The sequence below is a fragment of the Alnus glutinosa genome, chromosome 14 (genome assembly GCF_958979055.1).
Source record: "Alnus glutinosa chromosome 14, dhAlnGlut1.1, whole genome shotgun sequence".
In the NCBI taxonomy this organism is placed as follows: domain Eukaryota; kingdom Viridiplantae; phylum Streptophyta; class Magnoliopsida; order Fagales; family Betulaceae; genus Alnus; species Alnus glutinosa.
In genome coordinates this window covers 10,577,496-10,595,181 of record NC_084899.1, presented here as the reverse complement: position 1 = coordinate 10,595,181, position 17,686 = coordinate 10,577,496, and the positions used below count along the sequence as shown (strand labels likewise).

Below are 17,686 nucleotides of genomic sequence, written 5' to 3'. Positions count from 1 at the left end.
ATAACAAATTCAGTATGCTTTCATTTAAAACAATGGGGATTGAAGCTTAGAGTGAATTTACAACTCAAGTTCAAGGAATGAATAATATCAGAAAGTTCCAACAAAGTCATATGAGCAATTGATTCAATCCAAATTGTAGTCTTCTGGGTAGCTTAACTATGCATTCAACAAGAGACTTGACAAATTTAAAAGGAAACTAGACTAACCTCTAGCTTGATTTGAATTCAAGCAAGAGTTGAGGAATGGCCTCGCGAGAACTAATTTAACTTGGTAACTCATGGGGAATGACTTGGTTTCATTATGTATTCAAGACGGAACAACTAATTGGAACAATAGACTATCCTATCAAAATTCAGAATTCATAAGCACAACTAAGCAGCTAGATTAGATAGACATTAATTTTGCTGTATTTAGTTTAGAGTAAATATTGTAAGTGCACAGACTGACTTTTCAAAGATAAACAAGGGCTATGGAAGCCAAGGCCCTTAAGGTGATTGAGATACCAAACACACTCAGAAGGGCATCGCAAATAAGTTTATGTTCAGAGTCAATTAGCTACTGAGCTGAATTAAGATTCATAAGAACTTCAGGTGATTGAAATTAATCGAGGGGGAACTTTCTGGTTTTGGAAGCAACAAAGATATATGGGAAGCACTCAATTAAGTGGCGTGACAAAACACATCCATGACACCCCAATTCTTTTCCAATCGCTAATCATGTCCATCTCCTTTGAACCAGTACCAGGATCATGTTTATTTTTAAGGGTAATTACTTTTTCCCCCATGAACTACCAAAAAATGCACGATGCCCCAATGAACTACCAACTCGACCAAAATAGAGCATTCAACCACCAAAGGCAACCCTTTTTCCCCCTTCCGTCAGTCAAAGAGGTTAAAACAAACGGTCAATGGGTCACGTGACCGTCACACGCCGTTTTACCCTCATTTTCTTTCTCTTTTCCCCCCATGAACTACCACCATCTTCCTCTTTCCCCCCATGAACTACCACTGTCGTCTAACATGTCCCATGTAAAACGGCACATGACCCGTTGACTGTTTCTTTTAACCCCTCTAACTGACGGAAGGGAGGAAAATGGTTATCTTTGGTAGTTGAATGCTCTATTTTGGTTGAGTTGGTAATTCATGGGAGCATCGCGCATTTTTTGGTAGTTCATGAGGGGAAAAGGTAATTACCCCTTATTTTTAAGATACATATTGGACTTTATTTAGACCAAATTACAGCAGTTACTTGGCGTGAGGCGGACCTACATTATCTCGACCACAGCTCGACTGATAATGTTTCCGTGGTTGAGATCATGGAATGCTTCGCCTGCCTCCTCAAATTTGTATTTCCTAGAAACAGCACTGGAAAGATTGAAGATACCGCTTTCTGCCAGTCTAACCAACTTGGGAAGATCTTGCCTTGCTCTTGCTCCATAGGAGCCAATGACTTGAATCTGTTTCACGAAATCAACAGAGTAAAAGTTAGGTGTTGGTACACATGACAATCCTAAAGCATGCTCAGCACACAAATTAAAATGTAAAATTATTAAAGCTAAAACTTCTTAGTATATATGGTGCTGTAGGTGAACTGAACTGAACTGTTGTTTGGCCTGATCTTGGTAATATAAAAATTGCATTTACAGTAGCTAGGTTAAGACCACGATCTCCATGTTCAATTTCAATTGCTGGCTGGGTAGGGTGCTTTTGCTTGAGAGAGAGAGAGAGGAGCTGATATGGAAAACGCGGACAATTTTTGTGATCTTCTCGAATCTCGATGCAAGTAAAAAAAATAAATGATTATTATTGGGATTTAATGAACCACAAATGAGAAAGACTAATTTAAAAAATAATGTTATTTTATCCACAATGAAAACACCTCAATTCTTACAATGACTATTTTAAACCTCCTCCATGCCACTTTGATGCTCTGATCCCGACATGTTCTCATTTGCTGTATTATCCCCACTAAACAGGAGGGAGATGAGCAGTAGAAAGAAAACCCATCAAAGGAGGAGAAGAGAAGGGAAAGGAAGACTCGAAAAGACATTTTAGAAGAAGAGAATAAAGTATATCGTTTGTTGCAGAAAAATCACTCAAATTTCAAGTTAGTCTCTTGAAAATTTATTGTCAAATTGGTCTCCGTGTCTCTAAACAAGCTTCTTTTGGCCTTTTTCCCCACACCATCTATTGGATAGAGAGAATTGGGTAAGGTAGTACTTTTTCCTTTCTTTTTTATTTTTTTATTTTTTTGGATGATGTAACACAATTCCACAAGTAAAAAAGCCTAATCACCAATCAATCACATGTTGAGGTCGAAGGTAAGTAAGCCAAATTGCGGACATTTGCTAGTTCTTGATTTAACTTCTTTAGTTTTTAAATTGTACCACATCATTAGAAAAAATGCCACATCAGCCAATTCCATCACTCCAATAGATGGCATAAGAGAAAAAAAGACTGAAATGAAACTTGTTGGGAAACACAAGGACCAATTTGCTATTGAGAATTTTAAAAGGCAAACTTGAAATTGAAGTAAATGTTTCGGGGACGAAACATATACTTCAACCTAAAATCTATTCGATGTAGAGTACGCACCTTTCTACGAACAAGACGGTTTATATCCACCTCCCCTATAGCACCGGATTGTGTAAGTCCAATCATTACAGCTTTTCCTCCATCTCTGACACAATTGAAACATTGAAAAAATGTCTGTGGTTTTCCCAATGCTTCCACAGCAATGTCCACACCCAATCCCCCAGTTATTTCCTGTCCAAAAAAAGAGGTGAAAAACAAAATAAAAGGCCACTTCAAACTTTAGAAGGAATGTCGTGTGTGTCTGTTTTGTAAGTGTTTGTATAAATTTAGAAATGTCCGAATATGCATACTAATGTCATGGACTAATTAAAAGGTCAACCCCCCTTGTTGCATAACAATTCTAGCAATTTATTATCGACATAAAGCTTCCACCATGTGGATTATTTTGTGAAAATGAAGAAAACTCAAGTAAATAATAATCTATTGTGTCGGGCTCATATTTTATGACACTCTATATATATATATATATATATATATATATATATATATATATAAGTTTGAGCGTACTATCATGGCAGACAAATTATTCTGTACCATATCTTTTCAATTTCCACGCTGTTATTATTTTATTTTATTTTTCATTTTCCTGCTTGACATACCCTCTCCGCTTGGGCAATTTTACTAAACTATTAATACAAATTTAACTGTATTACAGGTGTAAATTGACCAATCAACTGATCAAGTCACTGAAAACTTGGTCCACTAAGCTGTCACCCTTAAGTTCTCCAAGGTTATTGATAAGAATTGACCATCCACATATGTTGTAATTACACACCAAGATGGTCTCTACCTATTCAAAGACAGTGGATTTTTAATTTTATTTCGAAATCTACTTTCATTTACTGCTATCAGAGGAATTTAAGGTAAGGCCCCAGGTTTCTCCCAATATTGCATTAATTAATTTATTGGAGGGGAATTAACCCCCTTGAACTACCACCGTATTTTCATTTACAACTACGAAACTTTAAAATGTGACATTGAGGCCTCTCATACTACCATTACGTGTCAAATAAGACACTTTTGCATTTTGGTGCCCAAAATAGCCTTAAATTTATTATAAAAAATAACCATCTGAAAAAAGTGTCTAATGGTTATTTTTTTAATTTTAATTTTAATAACTTCAATGGTATTTTGGAGAGAAAAATGTAAAAGTGTTTAATTTAACACGAGATAGTAGTATAAGTCGCCCTATTTAGGGGTGGGCAAAAAACGCAGGCCCCGCCCCGATCTGACCTGTAGGAGCCGTTTTTAGTTATAAATTTGTGGGCACGGGTGTTTTTTGGGTATAACCGTGCGGGGCGGGTTGCGGATTGGATTTTTAAAAAACCCAGGGCCTCGCCCCCGCCCCGCACAAAACAAAAAAACGCGAAAAACCCTAACATTTAACCCATTGCGCCACTCTACTCTAAAATCTTCATTTTCATTTTTCTCTTCACTCTTCTTCTTCCATCCATCTACTGGATCTCCGTCTTTTTCACTTGCTCCTCCACTTCTTCTTCTTCTGGTTCTTCTAGGGTTTGCGGAATGGCGACCATGGAGAGCTTGATAGGTCTTGTGAATCGGATACAGCGGGCATGTACGGTCCTCGGAGATAACGGTGGTCGACCGGTGGTGATGCTGCTTTGCCTACTCTATAGGAGGCCCTCCCTCCCTCCCTCCCTCCCATGTATGTCTTTGGCAAGTCTGATTCTTGGTGTGTTTTCAAGTGAATGTACTGGTTTTAGCCTAGACGCCTAGTTCTCTCCCGCCCCGCCCAACCTGCACCCCTCACCCCGCAAGAATGTAACTGATTTTTTGTGGTTCACGGGTGAGATTTTCTGAACCCGCAGGGTTGCAAGGCGGGGGCAAAAATGGCGGAAATCCGCCCCACCCCATGCCCACCCCTACCCCTATGTCACTTTTTAAAGTTTACAAACATAAATGAAAACGTGGTGGTAGTTCAGGGGACTAAAGTATATTTTTTCCTTTATTTTAATTAAAAAGAAGGAAGACACTCTAGCCCCCCAACTGATGACACAAGGGTTATCTCTATGAAAGGAGGGAAATAAAAATTCTAAAGAACAAAACAATTGATTTCTTAACCTCATAACAAAGCAGAAATTACCAAAACAAAGTAAATGAGAGCCATTTTTCATTAACATATATATATGCCTGCAATTGAGCACTTTCATATATTAAATAGTCTCATTAATTAAAACATGATTGATTACTAATTTGAGCTGAAGCTATTATCAACATCTCTTATAGCATTACTAAAATATTCCACATTCACAACTCCTCAAACATTTGTCCTTTAAAATCACTAGTTCATTCAGAGTTTGATACTGCAAGGAAATTCTTTTTTTTTTTTTTATGAGTAATAAAAACTGCAAGGAAATTCTATTAAGATAAATATGTAAAACCTTGAACCATACCTACACTAGAAATGAAGAAACATAGAGGTTAAAAAAAAAAAAAAAAAAAAAAAAAAAAAAAAAAAGAAAAAGAAAGAAAGAAAGAAAGAATACCCTACAAGTATTATCATTTAGAAGAAACAAAATTTCCAAGAAAAAAAGAGGAATACAAGTTGAAATAGGGAAAAAAAAATAAAAAGCTAAGTTGATGGCACTCCTCAATCGTGTGTGAAACATCAAATAAAGATGATATGGAATAAGAAAACAGTTGACTATATATATTAAAAGTAAATAAAAAAAAGAACAGCAGAGGGATGCAACCCGTGTACACAGGAAATATACATGATAGATTCTGACAAGGGAGAAAAAGACGAACAAAATTACAAAAATTCATAACTAGAAAAGTGAGTATTATTATATGCTACTATCCATGCATAAAGGGATTTTGAACATCACGGATTTTAATTCTACCAGCGAAATCTAGCTATTTTCAAAACACATTACATTTCATTCTCTCCAAATGCACCACATTAAGCACATAAGAGCCATCCTCCAAACATCTAAAATATTGCGGCTAACCTGACCTCTCCAGGTAGCCAATAACTCTATAACCTTTCTAGGCATAACCGACTTTACACCAAAAGGAGGGAACATTGCAACCCATAGTTCTCTTGCCACCTCACAATGAAGCAGAAAATGATCTATGGATTCCCCCACTCCTCTAGCACATACAACACTAGTCTAACACTGTAACATTCTTCTTCCTCAAGTTATCCAAAGTTAAGATCCTCCCTAGATCCACCGTCTACACAAAGAATGCCACTCTCAAAGGTACCTTGCCTCTCCAAATACTTTTCCAAAGAAATGGGGAGCTAGCAGAAATGAACAGTTCATGATTAAAGGATCTTACTTCAAACGCCCGCCTTTTGGATGGGATCCAACATATTTTATCCTCACCTTCGTGTCTCAACCTAATAGAGAACAAAAGATCAAAGAAAGAAAACTCCACATGATCTGCCACCCACATCTCCTTGCATTTAGCAATACCGAATAATTCCGGAAAAGTATCCTTTAGGGGCTGATCCCCACACTACAAATCATGCCAGAACTTAATCATTGACCCATCTCCCACCTCATATCTAACAAATTGAGAAAAGGCTCTCCACCCCCTCCTAATATATTTCCACACTCCCACTCCAAATGGTCCCACTACCTCCTTAGAACACCAACCTCTCCTTGTGCTATCATATTTAGTTTCTACCACCAACCTCCACCAAGCCTCCCTCTCCGTAGCAAATTGCCACAATCATTTCCCCAGAGGAGCACGGTTAAACCTAACCAGGTTTCTTACCCCCAAACCACCAGAAGACATTGGAGAACAACTGTTTGACCAACTAACTAAATGGAACTTAAACACGTCCCCAACTCCATCCCACAAAAAATTCCTTTGAAGCTTTTCAATCCGATTAGCCACACCAACGGGAATGGGGAAAAGGGACAAATAATACGCAGACAGATTTGAGTGGGTGCTTTTAATGAAGGTCAACCTACCCCTTTAGACAAATATAGCCTCTTCCAACCAGCCAATCAATGTTCTATTTTTTCAATAATACTATTCCAAATGGACTTAGCCTTATACGAAGCTCCCGAAGGAAGACCCCAATACATCATCGACAAAGAAGCCACCCTACAACCAAGAATCAGAGCCAATCCTTCTACATCATCTACTTCTCCATTTAGATAAATTAATCTTCAACCCCAAAACCGGTTCAAAAAATAAAAAGAGACAATGTAAATGACGGATGTTCATGGTTTGACTCACAAAAGATCAAGGTATCATCTACAAACAAAAGATGAGACACTAAAAGCTCTTCATTATTTCTCAACCCCACCAAAAAACCTGATAAAAGCCCCCCTATCCATTGTGGCAGACATTATCCTACTCAACACCTCCATGACAATCACAAGCAATATAGGAGATAAAGGATCCGCTATCTCAGTCCACGAGAACTACTAAAAGCTCCAGAGGAAGATACATTAACAAGAATTGAGAACCACACACAATGGAAATACAATGTGCTGTCCAGAACCTCCATTTCTCCCCAAAGTCACATCTCCTCATCAAAAAGCGCAAAAATTTCCACTTAACATGATTGTAGTCCTTCTCTAAGTCCAATTTACATAGCATACCAGGTTCCCCCCAATGAATGCATTCTGTGACCTGGATATAATCTTTTCCAATACCGTTTTCAGCCTGTTCGCTAGAATATTATCGGACCACTTTCTTGTAATGACTATGCATATATAGTTGCTTTCACAGCATTTTCATAGGACATTCAGTTGACTCATTGTAGAGACAAACAGGAACTAGAATTTCAAACATTTGAATTTATTAAGAGGTCAAATTTGAAGATATTCCAATGGCTGATTTAATGTAACTCATATAACTGTCCATTAAAAAAACCATGGAAAAAAAAAAAAAAAAAAGTTTCGCAACAGTGCTTCCCTTTTTAAAAAGTTGAGATCATAATTAAGAAAAATACATTTTAAGCTGGAACTTTTATGTCTCACTGAAAGGATGAAGGAAAAGATAAAATACGTACTCTTATCTTTTCAATGGCATCTTCTTGAGTTGCATTTATTGTGTGAGTGGCACCAAATGCCTTGGCTTTCTGCAGTTTTTCATCCTGAACATCCACAGCAATAATATCAGAAGCCCCAAAGGCTCTCGCTATCTGCAAACAACTGAAGCATGTAATCTAGTCATTAACGTTAAAGAGAGTCTCATTAAACAGTATCACAAATTCCCAGATGTAACTGTGTATTTAAATTTTTACAAGCACATTAATGCAGTTGTGAAAAAGGGATACCCTTGTTGTAACCTTGCTATTTTCGGCTCTCATCAATAAGTTTTATTATGTGGGGTCCACATGCGACAATGATCAGTAGGAGTCTTTCATGGTTCTGAAGCTCATACAGTATAAAGTTTCGGACTAAAAAAGTTTTCCGTTTGAGTCAATGGTTTAGGAATTATATCCACTATTGTACTGAGTGGTAGAATCATAATTATCTCAACTCTGCGACGAACTTTATTCCTAGTCTTATAAAAGGTGTGTGCTGTCCAGTGGCTGATGTCCTCCAATGAATTCGATGAGAATCCTTTGAGTGCAAAAGATAAATCTTTTAATTCTAAAAAGGATAGCAGAAGTTCGACTCCGGACACATTTTAATTAACTAAGAAATGGCTCAAATAACAACCAGGCCACACCTCTTGTTATAGGATTGCGTCTTTCTTAATACTTAAGTACTCTTTCATTTTTCTTTTTTCCTTTTTCTGTTAGGAAGTACTTAATACACGTATAATATTTTCAAAATAGCCTAATAAATATAAAGAATCCTACATGTCAAACCTCATAAACAATATATATTAATGGCACTAAAAAAGAGGAAAAGGAATGTAAGAAGTGATTTTGACAGTGAGAATAGCAAAATCCCACAGGGATATATATACACACACACATGTGCGTGGGATGTTGACTTCTCACATTCCTTTTCCTCTTTTTAATGTCATTAATTTGACAACACTACCCTTCTCGATTGAACATGCTAGCTCAAACCAGCAAATTTCTAAACTTTCTCCCACATTTCAAAAGCAACTCCAACATGCCAAATTTGCCAATTCTTGCCCAGAATAATTGTCACAACCCTAACCCAACAATTAAGTGAATAGATTTTTTAGTTAATGTCTAACTAATACATCATGTTAATATATTTGAAAAAAATCATTTAATTGAATTGAGGATTTGCCAGGACAGCTATTTCTAGTTCTTTTTTCTTTTCTTTTTTTCCCCTTTTTACTTACCTGACCATAATTAGAAAGGGGGGGGGGGGGGGGGGGGGGGGGAAGAAGCTATTACTGAAAATTAGCTTTTGTTAAATCTAATTGCTAACAGTTAATTATTTTTTGCTTTCAATAACCTAAGATCATTCATAGACAGCTCAGTGCACAGACCTACAGAGTGGCAAACCCGGTACAGCTTGGATTTGCCTTTAACACAGCCAATCAAAATGGCCCAAGCATTGACCGGGGTTTTTTTTTTTTTTTTGGTAGATAGAGAAGAATTTTTTTTAAAAATAAATAAAAAAAAAATAAAAAAGGGTTAAATGTAGGATGCATCAATAACCAGGAATAAGACAATCTAAGAAACACCATCTCAGTCTATGGAGAGGAATCTTGACTCCCTTGGATGAATCCCTTGAAAGCTTTAATATATATCAGTCTCGGTGGTCAACACAATGACCATCACAATTAATTTTGTTTTTTCTTTTTCTTTTTGGCTAAGTACAATGACCATTACAATTATAGGATGATTTTAAACATAATCCTTCGAGTGGAGAAATACGGACACCTACCAGGAAGGAAATATTTTCGATTCCCTCCCCAACCCCCCCCCCCCCCCCCCCCCCCCCCCCCCCAGCCCAAAAAAAAAAGTACTAAAAATTTGCAAAATACCCCTATATATAAATTTGAGAAAGAAAAAAAAAATGTGCCTCAATTTTATTTTATTTTTCTTTTTTGGCCATTTGGGGGTGGCTCAACTACCCCCCCCCCCCCCCCCCCCCCCCCTCTTTTTCCCGCCTTTTTTATTTTAAGTTTTATATTTTTTATTAAGGGTATTTTTGTCATTTTTGCTACATGCAAATTTTTTGTAGTTTGGGGGGGGGCGGGGGGGGCGGCATTGATGTAATCTTTAATTTGGGGGGACATTACAAATTGATTGTTAGTTTGAGGGGGTATGTATAATTTTCTCAAATTTTTAAATTTGAGTCAATGAAAAAGTTTTTGTAATGTTTTTTGAATAGGAAAACAAATCAAGTTACAGGCCCAACTTGAAGATATAGCAAATCTAAGGGAGAAAAATGGCTGTTAACTTCTAAAACCAAAGATATTAAGGAAATAAGGTTATATAAGCATTTTAAGCTACAAATGGTGTTCACACCACAACTGTTACTCTAGTGACCAATAGTAATACAGTATCACACTTACTCGTGTGGTAGAATGTGTTTATCGTATCACACAAGCATTTTTCAATAAGATGAGGTCACATAAGCATCTACTATATACATTTTGAACATTTTATTATACTTTGTACTTGGCATATGGAAAATTTTACAAAAATAAATGACTTCTTAAATTAAAATAAAAGGGAAAAAAACACGAATGATCATTTAATATTTTTTGTATAACACAAACAAAAATTTTGAAGTGACTGGTCCAATAAATATCTAAGGTACCAAAAAGTAATTAAAGAGCAACATTTAACATCCCACCAAAAGAATTTAAGGAAAAAGTAAAGTTTTACTAATTTACCTTGAGCCAACACCCCCAACTCCAATCACAGCAACAGAATCCCCAGGACGCACCTCAGCCGCATGGGCCATGGCGCCATAAGCAGTAAAAACTGCACATCCTAAAATTGCAGACTCCGTGTATGGCAATGAGTCTGGTAAAATAGCCAATGCATGTGCTGGCACGACACAGTATTCAGCAAGACCTCCCATACTATACATGAACACTGGTTTTCCTACACAATATACAAATACTTGAAGTATTCCACAATGATGTACACATTCCATTAGCATTAGGCTAACAACTTAACTCAAAAGAGGAGACAGGTGGAGATATCAGAAGAAAACATAAACAAGGATGAAACTGAAACACCATAGAGAAAAATAAAAAAATAAAAAAATAAAAAAATAAAAAAAAAAAAGAAATTAATCCTGCCCACACATACACACACACACAGATATATATATATTAGGAGTGTTTAAGTTGCATGTAGAACAGAGAATTCTATGAGAAGTGGGGAAAAGGACAGATAAAGCACAATTACCATATCATGAGGATATAAAAGCATAGCCGGGAAATATTCAACTTTAGAAGAAAAACTCCTGCCAACAGTTATCCCTCAATTTCCCTATCCATCATAAGCCAATTTTGCCAGGCACAATTACATTATCTGCTTCTATGTAAAATATACATGGTGTTTAACAAGAGCAGGATTAACTGCTAAATTACTGGAAGATTTCTGGACAACGGCAGATGGCCAACTGCCTATTTGACGTTTAAACCTTGATTAGCAAGAAATCTTTGTCCAGGTGCTTATAGAGAAATAAAGAATGCTAGTAATGGTAATTACACTTGTATGGTGTACCCGGAAGGAATTAAAAGAATAAAGCTGTTCTAGTGGCAGTAACCCTTACATGTATTGAGCCCAATGAAAGTATACAAATCACTCATATCAATTAGTCATTATATTTAGGCCCTTTAAGGAATACCGTGAGAAAAATTGTATGCAACCAATACCATGAAATAGAACTTTCTTGTCTGCAGAAAATGGTTAAACTATTGAAAGAACTGAACAGAGAAATAACAGGATGAAAGACAAGATATTCTAGAAAAGGTTGCAAAAAGGTGCAGGTGAAAAAAAAATTAAAAAATAAAAATAAAAATCTAAAACACATAAAAACAAATACTTTTTAGAAAATAGTTACCAAACGAAACACTTTTCAAACAACAAAATACAAAAAAAAATTTGAAAAACTTCCAGCACTTTCTTAAAGGAATATTTTGAAAAAGCATGTGCTTATTTTTTCAGATGCAGAAGCTTACTTGTTACTTACCAAAAAAACAAAAAACAGAACCCCTAACAAAGGAGAGGGGGTGGTCGTACAACCGCCTCTGTCCTAGTCAGAGGTGGCCTCGCACAAAATGGAAGTGGCCACACGACCACTCCACCAGATAAGGGGTGAATGGTCAGAGGTGGCCGCACGGCTACCCACTCTCCATTGGGGGTGGCCGCACCCCATCTCCTTTGTTGGGGGTGGTCACGCAGCTCTCTCTATTTTTTTAATTGTTTATAAGTAAGAAGTCAACCTTCACACCTGAGAAAATTAGCATGTATTCTCTCAAATTAGCTTGTTTCTTGTTTGTTCTTTAAAAACACTAAATAGTTTACTAAACAGTTCTTTCTATGGACCCACAAACATAGACCGCAAAACACTTCTCAGCTTCCCTCACATAAAAAACACTTTTCAAATCAAAACACACACTTTTCAAACACTAAGCAAACAGAGCCTAGAACTTTCTTTTCTACAGAAAACAAAAAACAATTAAGCTATTGAAGGAATAAAAAGAAGATATCATAAGAAAGGTAGCAGAAAGGTGCAACAAATGAAGAGATATAAGGCAAGCACAGACACAACAAAAACTGTGTAAATATGATTAGACTATTAAAAAACTGAGCAGACATACAAAAAGGACAAGGTATTTTAAGAATTGTTGCATACAGGTGTAACAAGCGAAACTATGAACGAAAATACACACAAGCATCTACAGAGAGAGAGAGAGAGAGAGAGAGAGATCTTGCAATCAAGATGGACAGAAGAGTCCATAGATTTTAAATGAATCCATATGGCAAGACTTTTTGTTTCTCCTTGAAAATGAAATATCATTGTTTTCGTCTAAGGAAAATCACAAAAGCCATCCTAGGAATTAAATGTGGATATCAATTTAGTTTCTATACTTTCAATTTGAACAATTTACATTTTGTATATTGGATTCGGGAAAAATCAAACCTTTTGTTAGAATTTTATGACAAATCTAGCGCATTTATTTTTCCAAATTATCAATAATAAAAAAAAATAACATTATTGTCCTCACTCAATTTTTTTTTTTGATAGGTAATAAACAGAATATTATTAAAAAGCGTAAAAGGCGCCCCTAAGCATACAGGGAGTATACAAAAAGGACACAAAAAAAAAAAGGAAACACCCGAAAAACCCAAAATACCCAAAAAAAAAAAAAAAAAAATTACATCAAACCCCCATCTTCTTGCCCCTATCCCGACTAGAACCCATTCCCCTAGCATCGAAATTGATAGAACATTCTAGATTCTTGACCTCTCTTTTCCCCTTTTTCCTTTTTATCTCCTTATCCTTCTTAGGAGGGGATTCAAAGTCAAAGCGCTCATCCTCGATCAAAGCCAAAAAATCTAGAAATCCCTTCTGATCAGATCCCACGAACGAAAACCCCATCGTGCGAAAACACGACTTGCTCTCTTCCACAACCCTGGAGTAAACAACAACACTATCCTTTGCTCTCACTCGATTTTACCAATCAATAATATCGTTCTCTAACTCTCCTTCTCGTTCACTTGGCCAGTCATACCACCACCAACGGCTTCCAATTCCAGCCACCACTAACCTCCTCCTAACAAGCAAAGTTCTGAGAAGATTGTAGTTTTTTGAATATTATTGTTGTTATCTACTGCAGTGATTTAAAAGCTAGCTTTCCACTCTATCTATCATAGCTATACAAGATGAACTCCTTCGCTTAACAGCATAAAAGTTCACCTTTATCCAACCTCTTGGAGGAAACAATCTATCCTTGTAAAAAAATGTTGATTAAATAAGAGCAGAGCGAAGATCTCCATAAGTGGATATAAGCCTCATGCATGGAGAAATTGCTCGAGGCATCTACTCTGATACCCGATGGTGATTTAGTCCGAGTTATCTTCGCTAGTTGGCAAGATAAAAATAAAAATAAATAAATAAATAAAAAGAAAAATAATAATAATAATAATAATAAAATAAATAAAGATGCTCTGGTATTTTATCTAACCAAGCTACATAAAGGGCAAGAAATATCTGACAGAGGAAATCATTGAAATTGTCTAGCTCTTAGATTTTTTTTTCTCTCCAAAAAGCTAACGATTCTTTTTTCTTCGAAGACAAGACATTTAACTAAGCTTCTTGATCCACCGCGTCCTCCTCATATCTCCTCCCCCTCCCCTTCGATCTCTTCTTCGCCCCCGCCTTGCCCTATTCTTCTAACAATACTCAGTCTCCTCCGCTGCTGCCTCCATCCAAACCTCAGAACTCCAAGCTAAGTGCAACTCCATCTTTGCCCACATTTTCCCCATGGCCACTCTTCTTAGCCTCATCCTACCCTCTAATCTAGGCTCTTTGTCAACGACTTCAACCTCAACTTCGCCATGCGTTTGCAGGAGCTTTAGGTGTTGCAGATTGGGATCTTGCTCTGAGTGGATTGGTAAAGTCAATAACATTAACAGGAATAGTGGGATTTTTCAAAATATAAATGTATATAATGAAAGCAATAATGTCATTTCATAGTTATTGATGATGTGCAAAAAAACTCAGTTAGATTTAGCAGAAAATTTGCTTGATCTGTCGCAAATCTAATGTCCAGAGGATAATTTGTTTAGATTGAAAATGCAGAGACCAAAATTGGCACCCACACTAAAGTCAAAGGAAAACTTGTATAGTTTCCCCTTCATTCTCTGTATGAGGTTGATTACCATAAATCTTCATGTTGTCCTCCATTTTTTGCAAAAACTAATGATTGCTTTTCTTTTCTTTTTTCTTTTTCTTTTCAGGAAAACTTAGGAAGGAATTGCAAGAAAAACCACATTGTTACCAAAATTAGGTAACTACTGTAAAAACAGAATACATTATAGCAATTTAGCTTCTGGACGTACTTTAACTCATCACAATTATGCTGGTCCCGATGAAATAGAGTGCATATATATATATATATATATATATACTAATAAATCAATACCAAGTGAAGGAAAGGATTATGTATGCAGAAGGAACCAAAATGCTGATGGTGATGAAGATTCCCAACTTATACTAGCAACTCTGACTCATGTGCCACTAAGTACATTAATATCAAACATGGGGTTCACTCTGTTATGACATCTAAAAAATGAACTACAAATGAATTTCATAAGTGGGTGACATAGAGCATTAAAATATGAATAAAGCAGACATTTAGTAAATTGTGAATCTGTCTTGTTAAAGAAAACAATTAATAAGGATAACATATACCAAAATAGGTATGAGCAAAAATAATAAGTAAGCTTTGAAAGTTATACATGAAAAGCATACTTACCACTACTACGGAGGAAGAGCCGAGTTTCACCATCATAAAGGGTTCCTTTGGCTCGGTTATAAGCAAAGAAAGCTTCACATAAATCATCGTGGCCCTTTATTCAAGTACATTGATATAAATATCAAGTTTGTTCTATATATTTCTCTTCAAGGAGGATGATAATAACTACAGCATCAATTCAAGCAGCTTTGGCAGATATTTTTTGATAAGTAAAACAACAATCATATACTATGGTTGGCAGATGTTATAGAACAAAATATGTAACTTCTCAGACTAATGTTACCTTTGAACAGAAGAAACAATTACCACAAGGCATGATGAAAGATCCCACAACGTGGGATCCAATTGGATATCTGAAAAGTCAAGAATACATAAGAATACATAACATACATAACCAATAATTTATCTTGCTTGCTATCTCCCTCAACCAAAATAGTTAAAAAAAAAAAAAAAAAAAAAAAAAAAAAAAAAAAAAGAAGAAGAAGAAGAAGAAGAAAAGGAAAAATCTGAAGATTTTAGGTCAAACACTTCTATACAGAAGCAGAGGCCCTTTAAATCTATTAAATCTAACTGCACCTTTCTATTGTTTTGCTGTCTGTAAGTGGCCCATGTTCAACAACTTCACCAGTTATCTCATGCCCCAATACACAAGGACTAGCAAATGGAAGTTCACCTTTCATAACATGGAGATCAGAGTGGCAGACTCCACAGGCTGCAATCAGAGATACAATATCAGATGGCAGAATAGCCACAACCCATATAAGAGGAACAGAAATAAAAGGTAATGTAATTATCACATAACAGTCCAGCTAGCATTCCAGTTCTGAATGAACATCACAGATGCCTTTGAAATAGTCATTATCAGGATAAGAGTAGATGTCTGCTTAGAGTTCGGATACTTGTATAGTAATAGGCATTGTATCAGCAGAATCTCACCATGCACAAACAAAACCAACCTATGCTTCAAAGGAGGCTGGCATGCAAAAATCTACGACACGCCCTAAAATTACATCGACTTAATCCGTGTTAAATTCGTGTGGTCATAAATAAACAGATGGAGTAATGTTACAGTTACATTATTTGCAAACGTAACTCGGAATAATTCCCTATCAACGATTTACCCTTTTTTTCACTTAAAACCAAACTAAATAATTAAGAGGAAAAAAAAAGAGGTGAAGAAACAAATTAAATTCTTTAAACCTTCCCGCCCGGCGGACCTTCTTGTTCCTCAGTTCTTTAAATAATTAAATATTGAACAACTGCAAATCATAATCACTCGTCTTTACCAGCATTTTCAGACGAACCAAACATAGCTAATAGATAATCTGATCAATTAATAGTTTGGCATTTTTTATTTTTTTTTGGCAAGTCGGTAGTAAACCAATAAGAAAAAGACTTGTTTATTTGTAGAGAAAATGAAAAATTCATGATCATCCAATTTTGGGGATTGTATTTTTGTTAGGATCATTTCAGTGGAGCTTTTCAAAACTGCAATCTCTCTTTCTCAACCAAACAACAACAAACGCAAAACCAAAAACAAAACAAAACAAAATGATCATCAGCAGTATTAGGAGAATACCCTTGGTTTTGATGAGAATTTCACCGGCCTTGGGGCGAGGAATACGGAATTCTTCGAGGGTAAGGGGCTTATTGGGTTCCCAAAACACAGCTGCGCGCATGTACGAGGGAAGTCCCGCCCCGCCTACTGAGCTGGCGTTAGAGTAACAACGATTGGAATCAAGACCACGTCCAACATTTTCCACAATCTTATCGTTGTTGTTAGAGATGGTAGAATGGGTCAAGAATCTCTCAACCAAACCCCAAGAAGATCTCAAAGTGTGGGTCTTGGAGATCGCTCTACGAATCAAAGGACTAAAGGCCATTTCGGCTTGCAGAGGGAAGATTGATGGACGTCGACGCCGGTTTGGAAGTGAGATTCTCTCCTTCGTGCTATGCTGTTGACCTATGAGTACAAAATCCCTCTGAAATGCATTTTAAATATATACGTCAGTTTAACGGATAAGGATCACGCCAATTAACGACTTTATTTATTTTTTATTTTTTTTCTTTATTTTTTTCTTTTTTATTTTTCTATAGTTTATTTTGTATCCTAGAAAATACCTCATTTATCTCTAAAGACGAATATAGCACCTTTATTCAAAAATTGACACAAATTAATGTCATATGCCTTAAAAATTTGACACGTGTCCCTATGCATAAATAAATACTTGAAAAAAATTAAAAAAGAAATTTTTTTTTTAAAAAAAAAAAAAACGGGTATGGGCGTGGCCTATAATGCTTCCAAAATTAGATAATGGTTTTGTTAGTTTTTGTGTTGGCTGCATTTTATTGGACAAAATCACTTCTCTGTAATATTGCTGATTTCACAGGGATGCCGTATCAGTTCATAGTCTTCAAATATTCAGAATTTATTTCTTTGATATGGAAAAGGCCTTATTATGACAAGGTCAGTGTTACAAACATCAAGAAGGAATTTCTGGACTCCAAGAAGACTTTGCAAAGTCTACAGTTCAGCTAAAGTTGGATCCCGAGTTTATCGTCCAAACGGCCTAGTGAAACGCATGGACACTCATCAGTCAGTAACATAAACAATGATGCTTTTATACAAGAAAGCTGCTTTATCCAAAGTCTACACTTCTGTTATGCTCTTCAAGAAGACTCTGTGCGGATTTCAAGACAGTTAAATTCAGTTCCCTTGCAAC

The 17,686-nt window shown here is 36.2% G+C and overlaps 1 protein-coding gene across 1 annotated transcript; it reads right to left on the bottom strand.

Moving 5' to 3' along the window:
* Window positions 1-523: 523 nt before the first annotated feature.
* On the bottom strand, window positions 524-16,949 carry LOC133857248 (uncharacterized). The gene is made up of 8 exons (XM_062292443.1): window positions 16,543-16,949; window positions 15,540-15,675; window positions 15,247-15,316; window positions 14,964-15,057; window positions 10,359-10,572; window positions 7,591-7,732; window positions 2,595-2,765; window positions 524-1,456 (listed from the first exon to the last, which is right to left on the bottom strand). Exons 1-8 carry the CDS (start codon window positions 16,844-16,846, stop codon window positions 1,265-1,267), a joined length of 1,323 nt encoding a protein of 440 aa, XP_062148427.1. The 5' UTR covers window positions 16,847-16,949; the 3' UTR covers window positions 524-1,264.
* Window positions 16,950-17,686: the final 737 nt, after the last annotated feature.